The following is an 18,033-nucleotide window of genomic DNA, read 5'->3' on the forward strand; positions in this document are numbered from 1 at the left end:
GCAAATAGTTAAAATAGATTATAGTATATATATATATATAAAAATCAAAATAACATGATGAGTTATGTTTACAGCATTATGTTTAAGAAAAATTTCCAAAATTTTCAGTCATTACTTAGTCTTAAGAATTTTCTGTAGCATCAAATTTTTGGGCACTGATAATTATTTCAAGCAGTGGGAAAATGTGGCCTTTGGTTTAATACATATTAGACAAACTACTACAGCCTTAAAAGTTTGTGCTAAGGGCCATGAGATTTATATTACGAAAAATGAAATGCATAAGTCCTGTATGCCCAACATTGCTGATCAAAAAATACCATTTCCCATTTTGCTGCTGATAAAATTATTCAAAAAACATCTACCGCTGGCGATTTAAATTTCTTTGAAGCATTTCTCATTGATAAAAATCTGTCAAATCTGGTTAACAATCCCAATATTGGGAAAAAAAATGCTGATGGGAAAAAGAGATTAAAAGTGGCTCACACAAGCCGCCCACTGCAGAAAAGCAATAACATGATAGACTGCAGCTCAATACGATTCAAGTTCACTACAAAATATATCCAAACAGACAACATATGGACTTTGCAAATGAAAGTTTTTAATAGCATGAGACTATCAAGAATGCCCCCACTAACATTCATAAACAGGATATCAAAATTACCATGAGTGCAGAAGCACCAAAAACTGAACAACTGAGGAATGGAAAAAAAAGATGCTTGATCCGATGGAATCTCCTTTCCCTCTCCCACATGCAATGATATGTTCAGAATATGACAAAAACGGAATTAATTGTTGGACCCATCAAGCCTAACGACAGTTCTCAAAGTTGCAATCCATCGAATTAAGGTATAATGGATGGATCCTTTAGCATGTCTTCAGTATTATTTTATTGCTGATTACTTGTTGTGTGATGTTTTCTGATGCAGATAGTAACTGTCAGCAAGAAAAGAAGTCCAAATTGCTCCCATAGCCAGTTCAGTCCTCTGATGAATTCCTCAAGCAATATCAAGCTCTGATAAAAAGCTGAAGGTGAGCTAATGCATTATTAGGAGATTAGGAGGTGTCCCTAATATTTTGGCCCCAGTGTAGAATAAATAAAAATATTTGAAAGTATAAGTTCATTTAGTTTAAGATTATACTGTCTTTATAAGTAATGCCAAATACTTCCAGCCTCATGTTGATGCACATGAATTTATCAAAGGTAAGAGCATCTTAGGTAATTTACAATCTTTGTTGCGATACCCTATATATAAGCAAAATATGCCTTCTACAGACTTCCTCATTTCTTCCAAAGTTTTCTCCTTATTGAAATTTTAGCAAAAAGCTCTCTGAATGCTAAAATATGCCCCAATGCAATGAAGTGAGACAACAGGAAAGAGAGTAGAAGTAGGAAAAAGAATAATAAAACATTTAAAAGGTACTAACCAAATTTACATCGTCTTGAAATGAAAAATGAAGGTTTGTGATCCACCTTTTATCACCATAGACTAATACCTCCCTTTCTTCTTGGAAACATGCTGTCTATGGAAATGAAAATAGATATAATTATACAGGAAAAATATATCAATAAAAACAATACCAGTTTTGAGAACTGACAGAATGAACTTACCTCCGCTCTTTTTAACATCTCCCATTTATTTAAGATTTTCATTGCATATACTTTTTCATTTGTTCTTTGTTTGACAACTGCAACCTAGCAATGAAATTAAAACTAAAATTAGTTCAACTGACACAACAAATTTTCAATGAAATATAATATTATTGAATTTATGTAACTTAAGCTGAACTAGTAAAATTCTCGTTTCTAGTACAATAAGCTACACAAATTTCGCGACAAAGGTCTCTCTTCTTAGACAGACGGTATTTATGTGCTTCTTCATAATCAATTACCATATCTTCCCCTGTATAAAACGCCCCCAAGTATAAGATGAACCTTGATTATGAGATCCGAAAATTGAAAAAAGATTGATGGACTGGTTTTTATTAGCCTGCTGGATTAGAATTTAATGAGAGAAAAATATTGCATAAATGTATTGAAATCAACATTTATTCATTATACAAACTGTCATCACACTGTCAGAACTCTCATCCATTAGATGGACCTCATCTGTTTACCCCCTCCCTAACGTACACAATAACCTAAGTCGCAGTTTCCCCAATAATACAGTGCATTGGTTTACCTTTATTGTAGAAAGCCTTGTCCTAAAAGGATTCTTTTGTGGTTCTCTATTTTTAAAGGTGACTTAGTACAGACTCAGAAGGAAGCTCCTTTGATAAGAAACAACATCATCTGAAACCACTTTGTCCATTGATGAACAGGGATATGAGATCAAATTATTATGAATCTAAAAATGGAATTTAAGACGTTTAGGTTTTTTAAGAAACAGGTGAGATAAGGCCTTGATATTCTAAGGGTTAACATGCATGCCCCATATGTGTCATCAACAATCTTTCACTCTTGGTTTTGTTCCTCGGAGGCCTTTATGCCTAGCACTCCTTTAACCATTGGTGAATTACTAGTATTAATTCACAAAAAAAAAAAAAAAAAAAAAAAAAAAAAAAAGCTTAATATTTATTTGTTTACTTTATTAAACATTTCTTTCAATGTAAGTTGTTTAAGTTGCTTCGTTTTATGTGCTAATACTTTGCCTTTAATTCTATAAGCAGACATAATTTCTTGTTCAGTTACAAAATTCCACTGTTCAAGTCCTGTAATTGCTGTTTCGAGAATACCGACTAACTTGTCAATCGAAATTTTTTCGTTTTCACTAACCTCTCTGTCACTTTCTTCATGCCTTTAAACATTTTTTGCAGCAATTCCACTTTTTGTTTGATGGACATCGAAACATGCTTTCGCTTTGTGGATCCTTTGGCAGCTCCAGAATCAGAAATTCTTTTTGACATAATCGAAAGTTCAAGCTTACTTTTATAAAATTGCTCTAACAGTCTGCAAAACATAATAAGCCGGATCCAATTCGAAGATTAAGGAACAGCACAATCTGCAACATTAACTGAAATAGATAATTAGATAATTTTAGCTTAGCTTATAATGTCCGTCATACATTAAACGCGCATGCGTAAACGTATTATGCATATGCGCATGCGTAAAGTTATTATGAGCATGCGTTTACGCATGTGCAGAAAGTTTGTAGCTTTGAGGTCCGGATTATGGACGTCCGGATTAAAAACTTTTAACTGTGCTAAAATTTTTACAAAAGACTTCAAGACAAGGACTATAAAGTTTACGTTATTATATTCAAACAAAGATTTTCAAGAAATGTAAGCTTTTCTAATTATTTTGGTACTTATTTATTATCCTGTCGACAGTTAGCGGAAATTTCGACTACGGTGACCAATCGCAAATCATTAATGTGGAGTTTTAAAAAAGATGATCCTGCATAAGTGTCACTAAATCGTGCTACATGACCAGTCAACGGCATAATACGTACGTAGGTGCTCATATACTTTCATTCCTAAAGTCAGCACAAACAGACTCATAACTATCTCACAACTAACTGATTTTATTATGGAGCATGACCCTTTTTCAAACTGTTTTGATTGCTTTTGCATTTTAAATACAAGTACATGCGTCTAGTGATTAGAAGACTCACCTGACCATTATGCCTTTTACAGTCCACTCATTTACCTCAACCGACCTCGAACCTCTTTTAAGAAATTCATAAACAAAAACCGTGCTAAGTTAGACACACGTGCAATACAATCAACTCTATTTCAGCTATGAGCCAAGATATTCGTCACGCAGAATGAAGACGCCAATAAACTTCAGAAATAGAATAAGTTACAATAGAATAAGTGCTAAAAAACTGTCCAAAGAACTTTAAATCAAATTCTAAGAACTGACACAGACATTTAACTATTAAACATAATAATTAAGATTTTACCTTATGTTATAATAATTATAGGAAGTGCAAATTAAACATAATTTTAAATATTTAGATATAATGTTACTTATAAACGTATATGCGAAATGCCCGTTTGCACTGAAAACTTTAAATGGATTTGTATTGAGTCTTAGCACTTAAATTAATTTTTAAAGTGTGTAAATTTATAATTTGTGTATGCTTATTTTTAGTTTAATTTTAATATTAATTTTATTTTAATTAGTATTATTTTATACATTATGCTCTAAAATTGTATGTTTAGTTAGAAAATACGTTTAACTTCTCAATGGACAAACCCTTCATTATGTACTAGGAAAAGATAATCATATTGCAATGTATCATTTATATACTCTTGCTTTTGTCTGGTCATGTCAGAATTATTTTTGTTGTAATAAACTCCTGATAAGAGGGTGGAGACAATTCCAGCTAACTTTTGATTGTCACCAGGAGCCTCCGTTCTCCGTCACTTGTCTTCCTCTCGCCATGCAAATGAGTGTTCCTCATTTCTCTGCTTCAGCCATTCTCTAATGATGTGATTCGTTTTATAGAGGTATCAAGGGTGCTTATCACACAGAATGCTATGTGAACACGTTTATGCAAGAATAAATTAAGAATAAATTATCAAGAATAATTTATCAAGAATAAATTTAAGATGTTTTTGACCATGTCTGTCTCCGTTATATGCCATCTTGTGCGTCTACGCTATATTCAAATCCTCAAGTCATCTCTATAAAATTATGACATGTACACTGCGCAAAAAAAAAAGGGGGACAGTTCTGTATCTCCTGTTCTATTGGGCCAATTGACGAAATTCAAATTGCGTTTTTCATGTGTCGAAAGCGCGACTTAGGACATATATTAGATTTATATATAGCATCGTTCTAACATAGGTATTTTGACACAAAATCGGACTTTTTCTGATATGACATGCCAATTTTTTTCCATATTTGGATTCTGCAATGCCTAAATATTAAATTTCGTAAAATTTGGTGCGAAATTTACGGAGAAATTCAAAACTTTATCTTGGCGAATTTCTTAATTTACAGCAACCTATTTTACTTTTCTTTTTTTCATTGTAGACGAACGGAAAAATGTCATCGTCCATACCTTCAAATAATTTTAACAAAATGCGGATTATCGTTTGGCGTTATTATAGCTCGAATAAAAAATGCCAAATTTCAAAACGCTCCAATATGTAAATTCATACATATCTTAGAAAATTTGGAATAAAAAAACTCTAATATTTTGCAGGTGTGCCTAGAAATGAATCTACTTTAAGATGATGTTAAAAATTTTATAGGTTATAATACAAAACGTTTTTAAAAAAAATTATAAAAAATATTTTAAAAAGAAATCATAAAAAATGTGCGGATTATACTTGGATAAAGCCTAAATTTCGAACTCTGGAAGAAGGAATCAAGTAAGTTTAATAAAAAAAGAGATATTAATAAATATATATCAAATTCAATTAACATTGTGGAGCTAAAATTTTGAGAGCTAATTTTTTAAAAACTACTCGTGCGATTTTTACAAAACTTGGAAGTTTGGCATAATTTGAATCGTAGAATCGAAATATGAAAAGAAATTGGCATGTCATTTCAGAAAAAGTCCGATTTTGCATCGAAATACCTATATTAGAACAACGCTATATATAAATCTAATACATAAACTAAGTCGCGCTTTCGAGATATGAAAAACGCAATTTGAATTTCGTCAATCGGCCCAGTAGAACAGGAGATATACTAGAACTGTCCCTTTTTGGCGCAGTGTGTATATACTATTATTTGCATCTTGTATTGTTTTCTCAATAAAATAAGCTACAGAAAGAAAATCACAATGATGAGGATATGCACCTGCAAATGGCTGTTTATTTATTGATACTTTAAGTTTATGTTCTCGTGCCCGTAAGATGAATAGAATATTTGCGCACAATACCACGGATGTTACGTGAATTAGTAACACTAAACGTCAAAAATAAAAGTTCTTGTTTAGACTTGTATTAATTTTATGTTACTGAATGATGAATTAAATAAATGTCTTTATATGTTTATATTCACGACATAATTAAATTTTCTTGTCATCTTTTAATTTAAACATTTTTTTTATTTTATTTTTTTAAAGATATTTCTAAAATATGTTTCCTGGTTACAAGTTTTTTTTTCTTCAATACAAAACATTTCCTAAAAAAATCTCCAAATACAGTTCTTAAAATCTCTCGAGTATTAAGTGGAGTTATTGAATTTCGAATCCCTGTTTATTAACTATACGTACTGTATCATCCGACACCATTAAAAAAAACTAAATGGAAATACTATATTCCGTCTCGAACCATGTATGCAAATATTATTTTTACCTCTTTTCATCGCTTAAAAATATTAATAGCTTATTAAACTTTATATCTTTTAGAATACGTTGTTAAAACACTGTTAATCTCATGATACAGATTAAAATTAAGCCTAAAAGGAGAAACTTTTCTTTTTATGAGCACGATGCATTGTTTTTGATAGAAGATGAAATTACGTTAACAAAAACGAAATTATATGGCTTAACTTTCATGAGCAAGAAAGACATAATTTGCGAAACGAAAAATTACTGAAAAAATTTCGAAAGAAGAAACTAATATAATTCTCTCTATATAGCAAACAAAGAAGATCAAGGTCTCTCTACCTGTGTTTTTAGACTATTTGTTAGGAGACAAAGATCACGATCTAATTGAGATTCGGGGGGGGGGGGGAATAGTTCTCCTCTTAGATCTCATCGATAAAATAAATCCAGATCTTATCCACACTGCAAAGGCACTTGCTGTACACCATTAGCGCCCATATATTACAAGAGTGACACACGGAACTGGAGCGAATAACAAAATAATACAAACGAACTAATGCAAAAAACAAGATAAGCTAAGAGAAAATTATAACAATAAAACTAATGTAGATGAACTGCATCACTTCTCTGACTCGCCAATAACAAGTCAGTTTCTGCTAATAAAGGGCACTTAAATAAATATTCACCGTCCGTGACTATATCCAGCCGACATATGTGCAATGTGCGTAATAAATTTCCTATCTAATGCACACGTTTTGCAAGACAATCAACCATGTTTTATAGGCGCCACAACAGTAGGAACTTTAAAATTCTGTTCTTCCGTGTTTGGTTCTTTATTTCACCTTGCAATTTTTTCTTCGAATTTACTTTCCATTCTATATTATTCTTAATGATTTTTTTAATACAAATGGGATGTTTCTCTAACATGTTGGCAGTATTTTCGTGCCCCCCCCCTTTTTTTTTTTTTTTTTGTGAGGTTTACCACTTCTTTGCTTTTAATCACACAGTATCCGTCGCTGGAAAATCGAGTTTCCAATGGATGTTAAGTATTACAAGTTTAAGGGATAATACCGAATTTTCCGGAGTCCGGTGAATTGAATTAACACAAGGTTAAATAGCATATTCACTTAATTTGGCTATTGACGGAATATTTGAAAAAAATATTGTTTCAATAGTGATTTAAATTTTGTATATTACTCAAAGAGCTGGATTTCACGAAAAATAAATTTTCTTTCCTGAAAGAATAGCTAATTTCGATTTTATTTTGCAAACAGAAAGAGAAATATGCACATTCTTTATCTTACTAAGTATGTAGCAATGGAACTTCACGAAAAAATTCTGAGTAGGTACTGATGACGAAAAAGTTCAAATCAGAAAGTTAAAGAAAAGAGAAGGAAAAAAATCTATACCATAGTACGTAATTACAGGCAGTGAAAATAATGCTACAAATATTCAGAAAGATTTACAGGGTCACTATTAAATTTTATTTATTTTTAGCCCTACTAAAATCCCAATCTAATAAAGTTTCACAGTTTAAAATACACGTAATTTATGACATTGATTCTTAAACGATATTCGGATAATTACACATGAAGCATTTATGTTTTGTAGTAACAATACTCAACAAAATATTTATGCGTCTTTTTAATTTGAAGCCTTCCCAGACATTTTGGCCAATTTATATCGATTTCCTTCTCTTTAAGCACCTTTTTTAACAATTAGGATTTTCTCTCAATACACAAAAGAATATTCTCACTAATTTCTGCGTGTTTTATCTCCTAACCTGTCAACCTATCCACAATGTACTGAAGGTTTATTTAATCTGGTTAAATAATCCAAAACACATCAACAGATATGAAGCAAATTATCGCTATGTCTGAAAGTAACTGCAATGTCCGACAAAAGTTTAAATAAGATTCTTATTTAAAAAATAAAGGCATGTTCTTATGCTAACAAAATCAATTACAGCTCGTAGTGATGTAATGAAACAAGAAGAGTCAAATTCAAACTAAAAATATAGATTAGTGGTCAAAGATTATACAATTTAATATCATTTTAGGCTGGCTCAATAACTCTACCATCATAACAAACTCAAATGTCGCCAACGGTAATCCAAAATGAATAATTACTAACTATCAGAGTGGGCAGGAACTAACACTCCAAAAAGCTCGGTTTGAAAACTGTCTAAGTGATTTGCATTCTGGTGAGAAAATAGAAAAGGAAAATTATAGTAAGGGCTGAAATTGTAAACATTTGTGTAATTTACATAATAATAACTGTACATATCTTTGAAGAATAAATTTGTTTTTCTTTATGTATACAGTTTCTTCTTCCACGTTTCCTCTTCATTTTAGACTTTTTGGATTTAATAAAAGATTTCTGATATTCTAAATAAACTAAATGCATTTAGAATGTATAGAAAAAGCTGCTCATTTTATATCTTTAGTACTATGAACATTCAGAAGAAATATGAAATATATATGGTAAGCTTCTGTTCGAGAGCTGATGTGGCATAATTTTTAGAATTTAGTGACACACTGAGCAATAAAGTCTAGAAATGGCAAAACCTTTAGAATTTAGAACAGGCATTGGAAGCAGAATTTAGAAAGGCACCAGGCAGCAGAATTTACGATCCACAGAGACTGCATCAGATGGGAAAATACCTAGTGCCAGCCCTGTGTGTGATGCATTAAGACATATTAGATGAATCTTTTAAATTGTCAGTTATCAATATCTTTATTAATAACAGAATTCCTTTCTATAATGCCTGTCCCTATGATAAGATTACAAGCATTTTTGATGTTTTCCATGTTTGTGTCTAATGAAAAGTAGAGAAAATAAAGGGAAGATTAAAATGTTAAGAAAAAGATTCTAGTATCAGAAGTAAAACATTCAACTACAGCGCAGTCTATAATCTGGATGTCCATTATCCGGAATGGTCTATAATTCGGACCTCAAAGCCACAAACATTTTCTGTAATGTGTTTACGCATGCGCGTTTACGATACGCGCATGCGCGCTTCCGATAGTGAAGAAAGTGACAGAGAGGTTATTGAAAACGAAAACATTTCAATTGACAAGTTAGTCGGTATTCTCGATTCTCGACACAGTAATTACAGGACTTGAACAGTGGAACTTTGTACCTGAACAAGAAATTACTTCTGTTTATAGAATTAAAGAGAAAGTATTAGCACAAAAAAACGAAGTAACTTAAACAACTTACATTGAAAGAAATGTTTAATAAAGTAAACAAACAAATATTAATCTTTTTTTTTTTTTTTTTTTGTAAATTTTGATACCCTTTAGATCATAATTGCTCTTTATTTCATAAATTACGGTTTCATATTTTTAAATGTATAATTTCGGCATACCATCTTGCGAGATTTAAATGATGATCTATAATACAGAAAAACCCCTAATCCGGAATCGCCGAAGTCCCGACGAGTCCGGATTACGGACTTTGTACTGTATAATATTTTCATTGTTCTTCCAGAGCTTAAATTGCGCTGAAGCAGGGCTCGGGCGCAATTTAAGCTCTGGAGAAAACTGATGTATATTTTGAGAATTCTGAATATTCTGAGACAATTACATGGGAAAAACCCTTACCATGAAAATATTAAAAATACATTTTTAATTAATTACATAGCTAGTTTGCTTTTGCTAAGAACTGTTTCGTAAATGGTGCTTTATAGCATTATACCTAGCTTATTTTTCACATATAATAAATGGCTGAAATGGAACTTTATAATATCACAGCAAAAAATAAAAAATGCTTTATTTTAATCTTATCTCATAAATATAATTAAAAAATATTACCATTATTTAAATGAAATTTATGAATGTTACAATGTTCTAAAAAAAAAAAACTGTCGAAAATATCCTAGATCTCGGAATGAAAAATTTTCTATAGAAACAGATATTAAAATCGCCAAAATTTTGATAAGTCGCCAAATTTGGAAGCCTTTAATAAAAGAATTCACATCCCCAAAAGCGAAAAGTTGTTTAAGAGCTCTTCATTAGAAAAAATTAAATAATTTTGAAATGCTCATGTTTCACTTCCTGCTCAGAAACTCGAGTATCCCACCATTTCATATTAGAAATAGGAACAAATTATAATCCATGAACCCATTTAACATATAACCATATTTGTCAGCAAATCGCCAAAAATATTACACTAAAATGTTAATTCACTCTCAAAATGGCAGTTATAAAAACAGACAAAAATTTCTGATGATTAAAATTAAGGAGCTTCTGACGATTTTGGCCAAAATTAAGGACTTTTAAGCACCAAAAATCGATTCCAAAAAACTTAAGGACTTTTAAGGACCGTACGAACCCTGAATTAAGCTTACCCACAGCCTTGCGTCTCGAAGATGCACGGTATGCTTTGTATTGACATGAAACATTGCTGCCTGATGTTACCCATATAAAAATTTAACCCTTGGGGAATTTCATGCTTAATGTGCTGTTTAAAGTTTCTCGATACAGCCCGGCTGGTAGTATGCACATCATGTGCAGTATAAAAATAAAATAAAAAAGCATGAAAAGTCTGAATCAATTAGGTCGGGAAACCCATACCGCGAAATCAAATCAAGGGGAATATCATTCAAAGAACACTGCTGCTTACCTTTGTGGTATATGCTACAACACCATGCAACACCACATAGGAATTTACAATGGTGATGATTTCCATCATAATTCACGGAATCATTATTCTAATGCAAATATTAGGATGTGAAAGTGTGTCAATTAACTTCAAAACAACTTCTACCTGTTTCTATAAATGCTCATCTATAACTATGCAATATTTTTCTCGCAGCATTATTATGAAAATAGTCAAATTATACGGCTCCATGTTAAAGAAAGCCTTTTATAAGACGAAGGACATACCAAACTTTTGACTAATTTATTTCTGCAGAATTTCATTCAAATGTTAAGCTATGTTATAATAAAAATATCTCATTTACACTGGATTAGATTAATTTTCGACATCAAAATGGTGCAATATGTTTTAATCAAGCTGTTAAAAAAATGAGGAAAAGTCGGTAGTCGTATCTCTTTGGTAATAACAGAGCAAAATTAATATAACACTAGAAATATGCCAGTTTGTAATAAGAAATATAATAATGCATTTCAACATTTTACCAAAGAATGAGAAATCACAAAATATAAAAACTTACCTCACCAAAAGCTCCTCTACCTATCACTTTCAGGACTTCGAAATCATCCTTTGTCAGCCGCAAGCTTTTCACTTTCTGAGCAACGGGAGACACTGCAAAGAATACAAACTCTTTTAAAAATTTGAAATAATAAACAAACTTTTTGTCCTGGTGACATATTGTTTCCATCATCACATACATGTTAAAGCAGTTTTTCTCACTTCGACCCTAATCATTCGACACATTTAAACTAATTTCAAGGTTCACTTACATGAGAACTATTCTTATCAAAAGTAGTAAACGCATATAGTTGCAGTTATTATGAAACTGATTAAACGCTGCTAGATTTACAGTTCGCACATATCCATTCCTAAAGCAATATTTTTTAATTATTTTTATTATTTTCTTCTCGGGAAGCACGTTTTTAATGGATATTTTTCACATGCTCTCTGCTGGGAAAGGTTTTCGGTGAAAAATCTTAGGAAACCATGAGAATATATACCGATTACGTTTTCTTGTCTCCAGTATATAACATTACAGGAATATTCCGCACTACTGGGATGGGCCAAGTGGCAATTATTCTTGGTAATTAACTAAAGAAAACTGACAACAGCTGACAAATTAGTAGTCCTTGAAAGCACATGATGATTTGCTGCAATAGAATTATCTTCATAGAGGACTCTTTCAGAAAAACTGAATCATAGCTGTATAACAAGATTATTACCAATACTGCAAGAAGAAAAAACTATGACAGTGCTAAGTTGGCACATTATTCTCCCAGAAACAGAATCCAAATGAACAGCATTAAAGAGTCAAAAGATTGGCCCTTTGAGTAGGAAACATCAACAAGGTCCATGTTAAAAAATAATGAAAAAATGTTAAAAATATATTATTAAATTAAGAAATCAATTAATACGTGCAAACTGCATTTGAATTGTGTTACGAAATATCATGACATCTTAAATATATCCGCTCATTTTGCTTTAAAATGAGCAAAATTTGGCCTATTTATACGTGCTGCCGTTTCAAAATCACATTCTACAAAAGAGAAGAGCTTTCAAAATTTCGGATTCATACCTTCAAAAACAAAAACCGCAAATCTAAGGAGATCAATAATCTTAAACAATCAACACACTCTGCCAAGAACTAAACCATCCATAAACGAAAGGAAAAAAAAATATAGCCATGTCATTGAAAGCTTATCGGTTATTACAAGCACCTATCCTACTCCATACGCTTTTTCTCTCTTTCTTTTTTAAGTACACGAAAAGGTGCTCCTAAAACCTTCTAAAGATTGCTCTGCCTCCTAGTATGCCTTCCCTCCGTCACCATACTCACCGAATTCTCCTCCTGTTTATCGTTCGCTCACCGTACATGGTTAGTTGCACTGTAATTCATCATAGCAGCTGTCCTGGGAAATCCGGCAAGAGCTACTGTCCGGGTGGTTTTAATGGCAAAAGTTCGCCACTTACTTTAGCAATAAGAGTTGTGGAAGAAGCAGGCTAATCTGAGCCCGCTGAGGTCTGATGTGATTCATAGCTTCTTCGCATACATATTTCGATTTTTAGGATAGACATAGTTTCATTCCTTAATGTGACAGTTGCGCTTGAAGTGTTTTGACACTAATCGTGTGAAAGGAATATTGTCTCATGTGTCTTCGCCCTCTTTGAATTTAACAAATTTTTCTTCTTCTTCTGCCGCTTTTATATGAACATGAATAATTTCTTTTACTCACTCATACCCCAGAGAAAGTTCTTTCGATGTTAAATTAAGGATGAGAACTTTGAAATATTTTAAGGAGCAAAATTTATATCAATCAGATTTTTTTTAACCTATATCTTCCAAATGAAAAATCAACAACCACCTCACACTGATTGGAATTGTGGTAGAATAAAGTGATTTTAGAGGCAGCTTAATTTTCAGCAGTTACAAACTAAAAGTAGTAAAAAAATACAAAGTTATAAACCATTAGGCGTGATTACGTGCTTTTAAAAGATTTTAATCCAACACTTATCATATTCGCGTTGTGTATTTAAATTGTTATTAATTCTATAGAAATAATATACTCGGTAAAAATGAGTGCTCTAAGTAAAAGTTAAATCACTTCCACTTCCAACATGTTATATTCCTAATATGCTATTTAATTATGTATATATTGCCATGTTTACCAATCGAAATTTACCTTTCTAGCAGTAAAGAACTAATAACTACACAATAAAAATTAGCAAAATGTTAATTAAGTCTTAAAGAGAACACGTAGTAAATCTTACTGAATCCGCATGGATTCCAGCTTACTTCACACTATATTTAACGAATATTACAACTACAAGGATTTCAAATTCAGTGTCAAGGGTATTAAACATCCGAACACGCAACATGATTATGTTTGAAAGGAAAAATATTTGATGGAATAGGCAGACAGATGATAATAACATATTAAAGCTATCATGATGGCTATCTACTAATCTCAAAACTAAAATGCCTTACCTGAAATTTAAAGATAATTTTCCACTCGACACGATACAATCTATAAATAATACTACTAGAAGCAGAGATGCTAGTCCTAATGTCAAAACACTTGACTGACAATGAAATGAAAGTTTGTCAAAATGATTCCTAATGGAATGGTATCCTTGAGAATTGTAAAATGTCTTTGGTAACTATCCAGAATGGTCAGCAATTGCGTAATTGATATAGGATTCAAGCAAACTACCAGACCACTTCATCATCTACAAATTTGTTGTAATAGTAGTGCAACTATATGTTTTTGTATGTCTAAAGAAAACTTATTTATCCCAGATGATGATAATACCGAAGCTGGTAGTGGTTTGTCGTTCTTAGTATCTACTTGAATAAGCAGTCGACAGGTGCTATAATAAAGTTTGTCTAAATAATTCTCAATGGAATGTTATCAGTGACAAAAATTAAATTTCTTCGCTAACCGTCTAGAATCATCAACAATAGCTTAACTTATTCATAATTCAAGTAAACTAACGAATGATCGTTTTAACGTTTAGGGAATTCTGTACCAGTGCCAAGCAGATATATTATGATTTAATTTAATGATTATTTTCTTTTAATTTCGATAGCACATAAGATAGCTGTTCTTCTTTTATAATTAATAATAAGTTAATAATATCTTAAACAATCATTAAAATTTTCATGCATACACATTTTTCTTGAATTTTCTGCATACAATAAAAATTAGCAAAATGTTGATGAAATGCTGTTGTTGCAGACAATTTGACAATAAAGCCATTCCACATCTTTTTCGGCAACACACAAAGAAACATATAAAATCGAGATTCAATTAATGATATATGCTTTCCCTTCAAAAAATATTCTCTGGAAGCAGTCTTTCAAGATATATTTTCTTTCGGTTTTAGCAAACGATTCGTATAATAAACCTTTTTACTTCTATCTTCGACAATCTTTTTTTTTTTTTTTTTTTTTTTTTTTTTTTTTTTTTTGTGTGTGTGTGTGTGTGGTTTGTTTTCGCTTGACCTTGTATAAAAGGATTTTTTTGTTTGATTTGTTTTTGCTTGACCCTATATAAAAGTAAAGTCGGTGGAGCAGAATATTCTTGCAAACGCATGCATTATATACATCATAACAATCTAACCTGAGGATCACGTTACATGGCTAGAAATGACCATTTTTAAGGTTTTCCTGGGCTCATTCGGTAAAAAGAAACAGTAAACTTTTTTTCGTATTGTTGCTAAAGTTAGCTTATCATGTCGTTTGATTGAGATTTGTCTGTACCGGCTTTCAGAGATCGTTTTTTCACTGCAGTCGAAAATCCATTTTCTTTCAGGTTGGATTTCAAGCGATTTATGCTTGTCAGAGAAACACCAGACAAGTCAGCAGCAAAAATAACAATTTCACCATGAGGTTTTGAAATTATACAGATATGTCAAAGAAGAAGTAGATGCCATAACCACTGCTTTTTTCTCCCGTTCAGTGAATGGATGAATGCTTTAATTGTTTTTCTCATCGAGAGTGGTGTGAGGTCGAGGTTGCTGGAATTCGCAGTTTCGAAAATAATGCCAAAAAGGAGGATGACTTCTTATTGGTCATCGAATGATTGAAAATGATGTTAGTTATCGTTTCACACGCATTCTTCATTCCGTTCTATTCGCTCAACGATATTTATATTTCGTAGCGTAATTTTTGCAATATGACATCTTGAAATGACAGAACTATAATCTACCGCGGGCGCATACACTTCCTGCTATATCCAACGTTCTCAACTTAGGTTGACCAGAAGTATAGACACATCGGAGGTGAGTAGACACTTCGCGACAGATCTGAACTGCGCTAGATCTTGCGGAAAGCATATAAGCAAGCATTGCCGGCTCGACTGAATCAGTCGGTTTAGAAACTAAGTTTAGTGAAATAAACCCAATGCTTCATATTGTACAGACATTATTTTTTTGGAAGCAGGTAAGATGAAAAATTAGCAACGCCTCGGCCGGGAATCGAAACGCGAACCTCTGGAATACGCGCCCAGCGTGCAGATCACCACACCAAGAACATTAGGTATTTTTTTGGAAGCAGGCAAGATGAAAAATTAGCAACGCCTTCGCCGAGAATTGAACCACGGACCTCTGGAATACGCGGCCAGCATGCAGACCACTAGGGCACAAAGTCGTGCCAGGAAGGTGGGACAAATACCTTATAGTATAAATAAATAATTATATAAATTAGTTCGTGTAGTATGGTTAGTGTTATATTATTTCTTGTTTGTTGCCTTGGATAAATAGTTTTATGATTCTGTGCTCTTGTATCTTTGATAATGGAGCAAATTTTGAACAATAATAAATGTATTAGTGCAGATTAGAAAGTATGTCTTCAACTAGTGGCACGACTGCAAATAAATGAATATGATGACGGTTATTTACGTTTAGCAGAAATAAACGGTGAGGAAAGTTCACAGTGTGTATTGTATATGAAAGTTATGGGACGCCCGGCCGAGGTGTCCCATAACTTTCATATACAATATTCAAGCATACAACAGAGTGTATGTTTTCAAGTAAACTGAAGCAGCATTTAGAAGCACTGTTGCTAAAATTTTGGAAATTTTGTGCCAGGATGTTAACAGAACTGAAAAAAAAAAAAAAAAAATAAATAAATAAAAATAAAAAATTAAAAAAAAAAAAAATACGTATTTAAGATTGCATCAATACCAAACAACACTTTGCTAGCATCTTAAGGTGGCTTAGAGAATAGCAAAATGCAAGAAACCTCATACCATCGCAGTAGAACTTATTCTACCGGCTGTTGTAAGCAGTGTCTTTGTCCAATAACACAATTAGTCGGAGAATACAACACATGACGGAGGATATCAAAGATAAACTAATTGAAAAAAATTGAAGGAGCAGAATTTGAATTGCAGCTAGATGAGGCTAAAGGATGCCTCATCTGATAACATGAATGCTCATTTGATATGCTATACACGGTTAAAACTGATATAGATGGTAATAATTTAAAAGAATTTATCCTTTATTGTAAAAATATCACTCCAAGAGTGAGGGATCAGGACCTGATCGATATTCTTGATCAATTCAAATCTAAAAATAATTTAATTTGGCCTAAGTGTGTTGGTGTCCGTTTTGATGGAGCTCGCTCCACGTCTGGCTGCTATGGAAGGTTACAGGAACTTATTCGAAGCAAATCATCAAATGCACTGTGGACCCATTGCATTATTCATAGAGAGGATCTTGCGTCAAAGAATCTGGGTCCTCTACTGAATAGTGTTAAGCATGTGTGGTGAATAGGCTAAATTTTATGAAATCTCGTCCATTGAAAGCAAGTTTGTTTTTTAAAACTGAGTGAGAAAATGGGAGCCGATCACTCGTTTCTGTTGTACTACAGCACTGCACGATGCATCTCTCGTGGTAATGTTTTATCACATACTTTTCAACTGCGGCAAGAAATTTTTATTTTCCTGAGAAGGAAGGATACAAAGACGCAGATTTTGCTGATGCTGATTTTTTTAATAAAATTGATGTATTTATACGTAATTTTTGAAAAGGTGAATTCATTTAATCTCTCTCTTTAGGGAAAAAACATGCACCTTTTTAAGTCAACGGAAAAAATATCAGATTTTATTAAAAATTCAAACTATGGGGAAGAAAATTGAATGAAGGTGCAAACAAGGATTATTATTATTTTTTTAATATTGCAGCAATTTCTTTCTCAAGAATCATGTTTTATGGGAACTTAACACAGCTAATTATCTGGTTTGAGAAATAGTTTTTCAATGAAAATTTCGATAGGATTGAACGGATTCAAGAAATTTCGATAGGCTTACATGGATTCAAGATCCATTTAACATTGGTGCTCCCTCCCTCTGAGTTTACTTCTGCAGAATATGAGAATCTTATCGAAATGTCTTGCGACAACAGTTTGAAAGCAAAACTTGGCAGAATGAAATTCACAAAATTTTAGATTTCAATAAAGATGAATATCCCTTTTTAAGTGATAAGGCTCGGTGGATTTTGATTCCATTTTAGACGTCGTATTTGTGCGATGCAGACTTATAGTCCAGAACAAAAGTTATCAGATCGAACAATTAAAAAAATACCCTTTACAATTTAAACATTAATTAAAAGGCACCGAAATAGTTCTAAAAATGTATAAACACCC

General features: G+C 32.3%; 1 protein-coding gene across 1 annotated transcript in view; it reads right to left on the bottom strand.

The window, feature by feature from the left end:
• The window catches only part of LOC118197739 (serine/threonine-protein kinase Genghis Khan-like), a 464,691-nt gene that overhangs the window by 116,911 nt on the left and 329,747 nt on the right, over positions 1-18,033 (bottom strand). The window contains exons 2-4 of the mRNA XM_085811939.1: positions 11,407-11,498; positions 1,610-1,693; positions 1,426-1,521 (exon numbers count right to left, since the gene is read on the bottom strand). Coding sequence (XP_085668065.1) covers positions 1,426-1,521; positions 1,610-1,693; positions 11,407-11,498 — 272 coding nt within the window. The remainder of the gene's footprint in view (positions 1-1,425; positions 1,522-1,609; positions 1,694-11,406; positions 11,499-18,033) is intronic.

Source organism: Stegodyphus dumicola, chromosome 2 (assembly GCF_044657685.1).
Source record: "Stegodyphus dumicola isolate Sdum_Otavi_A_Nest chromosome 2, ASM4465768v1".
NCBI classification, from domain to species: Eukaryota; Metazoa; Arthropoda; class Arachnida; order Araneae; family Eresidae; genus Stegodyphus; species Stegodyphus dumicola.